The sequence below is a fragment of the Echinococcus granulosus genome, assembly GCF_000524195.1.
Source record: "Echinococcus granulosus chromosome Unknown EG_S00001, whole genome shotgun sequence".
Lineage (NCBI taxonomy): Eukaryota > Metazoa > Platyhelminthes > Cestoda > Cyclophyllidea > Taeniidae > Echinococcus > Echinococcus granulosus.
In genome coordinates, this window is record NW_020170381.1 from 3,351,731 (window position 1) to 3,361,109 (window position 9,379).

Genomic DNA, 9,379 nt, shown 5'->3' on the forward strand with positions numbered 1-9,379 from the left:
AAGTATAAGATAAAATAAACCACTAAATTTGCGAAATTTTAGCACTTTGATTAGCGGTTGTAAGAATTTCACCAATCAAAACTAGTGAATTCCGGTCAAAAAAAGGTCACCTATAAGAAAGCACCCATTAGTGTATTCTCGTAAGTTTTCTAAGAGGTTAACTACAGCGGTAAAATGAAGAGAAAAGAGCAGAACTGGTCAAGAGGGTTGCAGTGTTTAGCACAATTTGCCTAACCGCACATAAGTAAATTTCAGACTTTAACAGCTTGACAGCAACATACAAGGAGTCGCAGTTCATGTGACGATACCTTGCTTTATGTTTTTTCCGGTAAATGATATTTTCAGAGGAGTTTCAGTGGTGAAGGACCGCCAATACGTCAACAATGAGAATGCTCACAAATACTCACACACAAACTTCCTTTGACGCGCTGACATCTGCCCTTGAAAAACGATTTGTGGTGTACTAAAAGTATCTATACTATTTATATTACACAGATTGTAAACCAAAGTTTTCCTGCAATTTCCCATTGTTTAACTTTTGCTTATAATTAACGTTGTGCAAACAATGGACAGGCTGCAAATAAAAGGCCACTATTCTCGAAAAACAGTGAGATTGTTCTCAAAAACATTAATATTAGGTTTATCAAAAAATACTATTATAGGTAGCAAAAGTCCATCAGTTTGTTTGCCTAAAAAAAGCTTTTTCCAGATCTCTTATTTGAATGTCTGCGCAACTATTTACATCAGCCATCTAACCCTAAAAGTTTATGCTTTTACTGTAGCGTCCCGAGACTCCCTGAAGACAAAAGAAAACAAAATACTCGAGCAGGATATATATTTAGCACAGAGAAGGTGTCTGGGCTATTGGCATGGCCCAAAAGCCAGCCCACCAAGGGAGGTACAAGGGGGCCAATTCAAAGTACAAAAAGTGGCGCCTTGCCAATACCGAGGGATAAACCACTGTCTTATTACATAGCCTCCTTCCTCTTTTGAGCGTCGTCCCCGACGCTCCCGCAGGTTAACCTCCCGCGTCAGCCATTACAACATAGTCGGTGCTGTAAAGAAACACCAACGATCCCATCGTGCCAGTCACCAAATTAGCGTCCATCTGAGGGGATACTTGACCTCGACGTCACCGATCCCTCTTGGCGGCTTGACCGGATCTAAAGTTTCGTTCGGTTTATGGATTTTATTCAGGTCGTATTACATTTACCTTGTGACCCTTAGCCATAAGTACAACTCCTTGACTGCATATATGGCTGTTCTAAATTGTTCTGCATTGACACGGCTTATTACGTCTTTAGGAATAGCATTTGCTTTAAGCAAGCTCCGTTCAATTAAAGAAAAACCAGGATTTCGTTTGTTGATTACAAATCATAAACACTACCTCTTAAGTTAATTAACAAATCCTATGTCTTGGGTACCGCAAAACCATACCACATTTTACCTCATATAAATAATTTCTATGCTCCCCTAAACAAAACGTCCCTTATCTTACCCCAGTTTGTTTACAAGCCACAGTTTTATGACAGCATAAACATGCAATACAATGGTGGTTTATTCCTCGGTATTAGTGAGGCTTCACTTTTGTACTTTTGAATTAGCCTTCTTGTACCTCGCTAAGTAGGCTGGCCCTCATGCCATGCCGGTAGCCCAGACACCTTCTCTGTGCCGAATATATATATATATATATATTGCCCGAGCATTGTGTCTTCTTTTGTCTTCAGGGAAGTCTCGGTGCGCTACAAACAACTAGCTCCCTGTTTATCTCTTCCTCTCTGGCCTCTAAACTCTTTGAGCAAACAGACTGATCCAGCGAGTCCATGTGTATTAGCTAAATTTTACGTGGACAAATGTGAGTTTTTGCCTTTAAGGAAAGTTTGACGACTCTTCAAGTACGACATTAATGTTTACGTAAAGCTTCTCATCTGAAAGACGCATTTAAACAACGTATGCATTACATACTTATTACCAACGTACAGAATGGATACGAAGAAACTAATGCAACGTCCCAAGACTCCTTTGAAGACGAAAGAAAACAGTACTCGAGCAGAATACATATATTCAGTACAGACAAGGTGTTTAGGCTACTGGCATGGCCGGAAGGCCAACCAACCCACCGAAGTACAAGGAGGCTAATTTAAAGTACAAAGATGGGGACTCACCGATACCGGGGGATAAACCACCATCGTACTACACTAACATATCCAAAGGCTGCGCCAGTGCCATCATGGTTTAATGCGCAGTTAAAATTATTATAAATTCACTGTAGTATATCATGGCCTAAATTCACTACATACCCGGATTTACTGCTGCGTTTTGAAAATCTCTTCAATTTTTAGCTCTTATCACGCTAATCAGGTTCCTCGGCTTACATAGGTTTTACCTTCTTTTAACACCACTGCCCTCCCACCGTGACAAAAACTTCTTAACCTCTCTTGGCGATGGATTCCTCATAATAAAACCGGCTTAAAATTGAAGTCATTTAATTCTGAATGTACACATCAGGTGACATCTGAAACAAGACTATGAAAAATGAAGTCATTTCTATTTACATGGTTAATGCATTATGGAAATCTGTTTAGGTGTTCCCTTGCTGGTTGATCTTTATATTTGATCCGTTACAGTTTTAATATTTTGCAGCCATACGGGCAACAAGCAGGGTTTTCATAATCCTTCGACACGAAATCATAACTTATTTTCTGACAAATCGCATCACTTCTGAAAAGGTCGGCTTTTACTCTTTTAGATCAATTTTCATGTGCCATTTGTTAAACTCTTTGTAATGAAATGCCATAATTAAATATTTAGGTCAACGAATTTCAGTTCAGTGTTTTGTTTAGTTTCCATAATTGATTTGTTTGAATGGTCGAGCACATGCTGAAAGTATTCCCTCACTTTAATGTCGCCCCGAGGTTTGTCAAGTTTGGACTTACGTGCCGGTTGAATGGTCTGTTTTTTGTGACAAAATGTTTTTTTCAGTTTTTAATGGTAGTATTTAGCAACATTACTTCATCAGCTCCTTAATAGACTTCAATGGAATCTCTTATTCTGCCTTCTCGATGCGTATGTAGCCCACCATTGGATCAATTTTTAGATGTCCAGAAGGTGTTTCGGGATGTAACTGGTCACGGTCATCAGTAAAAGTGGTGCAGTCTGTATATAGTTCACCAACTAAATTAATGCATGAATTTTTCATTTGATGCTTACTAGACATCATATAGCTGAGCTTAGAATTGTAGTATTGACCGCTAACCGTTCCAAATGCGTTATGCCTTCGATCACGTGGTGTATTTTCCCAGGACTTAACCGTTAATCGTTTTGGTTGAAATTCAAGCCTCCACATACAAAGCATGAAGACCTGATCCGCATGTCGGTTTTCTTATTTTAGAGAGTTATTCTAGCCATCTTGGACTGCGCTCACATCTGAATGGTCAGGCTACCGGTAATACCTGTTAAATTCGGCTATTACAGTCCTTATTTAGTCTAGGAAACTATTTGGTTCATTCAGCAGGAAGTTTATTTTCATCCTTTTCGTGATCGGAGCTCTAATCTACATATGGCTGCCATACAAAAATTATCCTTTTACCAGTCTTGTTGGAAACGTGGTTACCGCTCCAAAGAAAAATAAAAGCTTGCCTTTTCCGATGCATCAATACCCACTGAACCATGCCTCAATCATCAACGATCTCAAAGATGCAATGCATCATTCGTGGAAGGCCTACGTTGATTACGCCTGGGGGATGGATGAAGTGTTAGTGTTAACCAAGATGGGGACGCGTTGGATGGACGCTGGCCTTACTATGGTAGATTCTCTTGACACTCTCTGGATGTACAAAATGATGGATGAATTTGTCCGTGCTCGTGATTGGATCGAGGCCCATATAAATTTTGGCTATAACAACGATGACACAAACGTTTTCGAGTCGACAATTCGGTTATTGGGCGGGTTATTGAGTGCCTATCACATTTCTGGGGATATTGTATTTTTGAAAAAAGCGGTGCGATTATTTGCTGCGTCATGTCATTTGGCTTTGAACATTGATCGAAGACTTTTTTTCTGATTTAGGAGTTGATTGGGGGGAAGCTTATTGCGGCTTTTAATTCACCTTCTGGTTTACCGTATACAAATATCAATTTTCAAACACTTAAAGCATCTCTCCCAAGTAATAGGAGGACGGTTTCACTTTCGGAGGTGGCCACACTCCAACTAGAATTCAATGAACTCGCAATACTTTTGCGTGACAGAAGCATTGCTGTAAGCATTTCTTCTAAGTACTCTGCAAGTTTATGCTTGAGTGATCGGTGTGCAGCCATGAGTGTCACTATTCTGGAGCTAACATCTTGTAAATAAGTTGATAAGGTACATAAACAGGTCTACCATGCGCATATTCCGGTCTGGTGTTCGGGATGGCTACGTTACTCGTATTCCTGTGCTATTCCACTCATTTAGGCACGTGAGCAAGAGTAGGGTGTTACATCATTCATCATAGCCTGTGAGTCACTTGGGTGAAGAGATATCCGTTGTATCAGTCCCAAATTCGCTACTTAGTTCAGCATCATCTGTCTTTCACTATGTGCAGCTCACGTGATGTGCAACTGTGGCCGGCGGAAGATGGCCAAACTAGTCCGTCAGCACCACGCTGTAGATTTGTAATGGGTCCTAAACGTCCCGAAAGTGTTTCCCAAGTGACATTTGTCAAGCGATTTGTGTTCATCTTCGGGATTCAGGCGACACGTTCTTGAAACTCCCGGTTTCTTACTAAAGGAGCAAGCTTTGTCGAACTGGCTACACAGGAATCGGATTAGCATATTAGGGGCCTCAGGGTTTTCATCCTCATTGTTAAGTACACAATTGCATAAAACCGCTATCATTGTGTGTATTTTAGAGACCAGCAGCAGGTGTTTACAAAATACTGAATGAAGTGAGTAAGCTGTCTGGCCTCCTCCCTATCGAAATAAACATGTATCGGCCTGCGCATTCGTCAGTGGGCACCATTACCCTGGGTGCACGAGGCGACAGCTACTATGAGTACCTCCTAAAGGTATGTCGATTTTCGTCTATTTCTACCAGATCCATTGCCGTTCTGATTTTTAGTTAACAAAGAGACTTTTTGAAAGTTTTTGCAGTACATACGGCAACCATAAAGCAAGTTTAGGAAGATATTGCCTGTTTTGTGCATCGTTCTGGATGCATCATTTTAGGAGCCCTTTTGGAGTTGGTCTAGTTGATTAGTTCCATCAGATACCAGCCAGAATTGTTTTTGCGACCGGAGAACAGTTGGAGCTTTTCTAAACAACAAAGGTTCGCGTGAGGGACGTTCGCGCCTTGACAAATATTCGTGTTACTTTTTATCTCTACTTTGTCTTCAGTGGTTCTAATGTTAAGATGCACTTAATTTCCGCAATCTGCTTCAATCTAGGAGAAATTGTTCTGAATTTTTCTGAGAAATTGATCGCTATTTGACGATTGCTTAGAATCATTGTATCACCATTTTATTTTCCAAATTGCTAGAATACTTTTATTAATCTTTGCACTAACTAGAAAGTGTGCTTCACGTATTATCTTATGCTCTGTTCTTTACTGTCTGGCTGTGCATTGCTCATTTGTAGTTGCTTTGAGATTAGATCTGTTAGAGGTGGTGAATTCTCTACGTCTTGTAATTTTAATGCCTCTATTTACTTTCCAGTTGCCGTCAAAGCAGTTGTAGATACCATCGGTAACTTCTTAAGGCATTCTTGTAACTAGGTTTATGCTGGCAGTACTTATATGGTTTCTGTGTTCAACCTCTATCTGATTTTAGTTACATTTAATACGTACATGTTGCATATTATTATCTGTTGCAATGGGTATACTTAAGCAGTTATACCTTTAATTGTAGAAGACTCTGGATGAAGCGTACCGTTTCTCATCATATTTTTTTTCCGCACATTCTTTGTGATGGCACTTTACCATACGTCTCCGGAACTGTTTTGTAGGAATAAATCCACGAACCATAATGAGGCATGTGGATTAGTTGTAATTCTTAACTATGAGGTCGACTATCGTATTTCCACGTCATACTAGTCAGCGTAAAGTGATTTTAGCGTTTTCCATGTTTTAGAAAAGCTCTCTTCGTATTTAGTCTTTACAAAAAAATTTAATTTGGTGGAGTCTTCGAACTACGTTATTTCAGGCTTGGATAGTTAGCAGTAGATCGCGAAAACTTCCTTTACTATGATTTATTTAGCAAATTAGCATTGGCATTTGAGGGGAGGTGCTCTGAAACTTTTTTTGAGGTGCTCGAGCTCTTAAGGTATGATTTTGCACCCCAGTTTTAATTATTATTCTCTTATGCGCAGGTTTGGGTCCAGACTGGCAAGGTGTCAGAGTGGCTTCGCAATGAGTATATTACCGCTGTCGGAGGTGTGAAGGAAAGGTTGATTCGCCAAAGTGTTCCTAATGGACTGATTTTTGTTGGAGAATTGCACGCATCGGAGTTTTCTACGAAAATGGTAGCCTTGTCTACGATTATTTTTACATGAATTGTTCCGTTAATTGATCGAGGCGTTGAATTCAGCAAACGATTTTACCTTTAGACACGTCCTAGAGCCCCGTATTCCGTAGATGCAGCCACTGTCTATTGCAAAAAATGCAAACAAGGCACAACAACATGCACTGCCGCATTGCACTCTGGCTTAATGGGTTACTTTGTGTTATCCCATCCACTACATAGTTAAGTGATGTGCTTTCCTTCTGGTCGGTTCGAGAGTTATGTATACTCTCGTGGATTAGGCTCGTTGAGCGATCTAAATGGGGGCACATGGGCTTACTCAGAATGAAATTAGACAATTTTCATTACACTTTTGCGTAAATTTGAATGCATAGCTCTCGACCCATCTCAGTCTACCCCACCAATCTCTTTCTAAATAAATCATGGCTACTGAAGTGCCATTTGAACGGCCACGTGCTAGTATTGTTGTTCTCGGCAGTATTTGCACTTATAGGGTTTCAAACTTTTATCATATTTGTGCGGTTTTCTGTCTGGGCAAGCTAAATTGTCGTTATAATTGATAAGCTCGAGTATAGTCCACGAATTTGTCTCTCTGTGCATCCACACGATCCTCTTCTTGGGCAGCAATCACGCACCCCTTGAGAAGCCTAGTGCTTATTTTGTACAGACATTTACCATTATATGCACTCACTTTATGCTCACGTTTCAAAGGATCATCTGGTATGCTTCCTGCCTGCTACTCTGGCTTACGGGTATCTTCACGGAATGCCAGAGGAGCATCTGCATTTGGCCGAGAGTCTGATGGAGACGTGCTTTCATCTCTACAAAGATACTCAAACCGGTCTGAGCGCGGAACTTGTGTACTTTAATCTGGCTAACTTTGATCGACCCGATTTCTATATCAAGGCAAGTTCTTGCGGTTGGATCTTGTTGGTGATTTAAGGTTTACCTTTTGCTCATTCGCTATAGCAGTTCTACTAACTATTCTTTAAATTCATGTAATGAATTTCACTGTATAGCCAGCGGCTCAAATGACTGTTTTTCGCATAGTTGAGCTATGGGACGTTCTTATATGCATACTTGGGTGATTTATTGTCTCCATGGTGTAATGGGTGTTATATCATTGATTTGGGTTCTTCGTGAGTGTCAATTCCACAGTTGGTTTACCTTATTAGGGGATATTACTATTCAACTTTTTGCCCTTGGGCTCACAATTGAGGTTTCAATTTATTCTTAACAATGAATCCTTACGTGAAATTTAAGTGATTGCGCTCTCTGGGTATTTTTGCCTTCAGTGTTTTGAATTCATACCGAAGGTATTCATTAAAATTTTCACGCTAGCGTTAATTTTATACCTATAGGGGTGGTCGGCTAAATAGGCTGTATAGGTATTCTTTTCGCCATAAATATTAATACGATAGACGTTGTAACGCAATGTTTACAATTTGCATTCAAAAGCTCGTTCCCTGGTGTTCTCTTCCAGCACATGTATCTATCCTTATTTACGGAGTGTGTTCTTTTGATTTTGACCATTTCCAGCGATCAGATGCGTTCAATTTGCTTCGTCCCGAAACAGTAGAGTCCCTCTTCTACCTCTATCGCATTACCAAAAATCCCAAATACCAGGAATGGGGGCTGGCGATATTCCGCGCTTTCAATGCCTCTTGTCGTATCACTCCAGCAGGTTTTGCACCAATCCAGGATGTCCAGTCCTCTGTCCCCCATCACAGAGACAAGATGGAGTCCTTTTGGACTGCAGAGACCCTTAAGTACCTCCTCCTTCTCTTTGACGAGCAACTTGCGGCCAAGTTTGACCTGACTGAGTGGGTCTTTAACACTGAGGCGCACCCATTCCCCCTATCTAAAGCAGATGCCCTTAGCGTAATTCAGGATTTGTACAATTTTAACCTTTAATGCTTTATTTTTGCGTGATAAGGTAAATGTTGGTGCATTCTTTGAATCGCTCCGGCTAACGGTCATTGTTCTGCACTTCCCTCTCTATGAGGTTGTGATAACATTTGTCTGTTTGTTCATATTTTATTTGCGTTTTATAAAAGTCCTTATTTTTTATTCGCCTTTTATGAATTAAATAGTCACTGGCAGACCATGTAACTCTGTTGGTCATTAGTGCCCGCATATTTTTGCCCTCATTTTCACCGAACTAACGATGGATAATTTGAAGTGATTTAAACTTGCAACCAAAATCGACTAAATTTTCTGTTAATATTCGAATTTTATCGTGCCGAGACTTCCCTGAAGACGAAAGAAAGCGTAACGCCAGGGCAGAATACATGTTGTCCGTGTGCTGGCTACTAGCACCACAAGAGTCCATTCCGCCCAGCGGAAGTACAAAGGCGGAGCCTTAAGTGCCCGCGAAATCAAAACGAAGAGTTAAACAAATAGCCAACGTACTACAGAGCCTCTCTTTTTTTGAACGTAGTTCTCGGTGCTCCTCTTGCTCATCGCAATGTAATTGGTGCTGTAAGAGCTGCCTCCATGAGCCAACCGCGTCAGTTTTTGATTTTGCGTGTAACTGAGAAGATAGTTAACTGCAACGTCACTGCTCCTTCTTAAAGATTCTACTAGATCTGAGGTTTCATTCAGTTTGGGAACTATTTTGGCAGAGGGGGAATGTGTTGTCTATTTAATATGTCCATCGCTAGTCGTAGGACCATTGGCCTAAAAGCAGCATCAACTAATAAGGAACGTGGGTTAAACACTTTCGTGGGAAAGAGGTTTCGTATCTGTTTTCCCTTGCCGTATATCTACCTGGGTTCTGTTCAGTCAGTGTTGGGGTGGGGAAGGTATCGCGTGTTCACTTCATGATATCCTACGGGTACGGAGGTCACCCGCTAATGAACTTTGTCAGATGGTTCATGGCTGGT

At 40.7% G+C, this 9,379-nt stretch overlaps 1 protein-coding gene across 1 annotated transcript; it reads left to right on the forward strand. All coding sequences in view use genetic code 11, as the record gives it.

Annotated features, from left to right (window-relative positions):
- Positions 1-2,865: 2,865 nt before the first annotated feature.
- Positions 2,866-8,408, forward strand: EGR_00365 (Endoplasmic reticulum mannosyl-oligosaccharide 1,2-alpha-mannosidase; the record flags this gene model as incomplete). The annotated part of the gene is made up of 8 exons (XM_024489614.1): positions 2,866-2,961; positions 3,405-3,445; positions 3,491-4,001; positions 4,070-4,258; positions 4,890-5,045; positions 6,343-6,495; positions 7,206-7,404; positions 8,041-8,408. The coding sequence occupies 8 exons, from the start codon at positions 2,866-2,868 to the stop codon at positions 8,406-8,408; spliced, it is 1,713 nt and encodes a 570-aa protein (XP_024356292.1).
- Between the last annotated feature and the right edge of the window lie 971 nt (positions 8,409-9,379).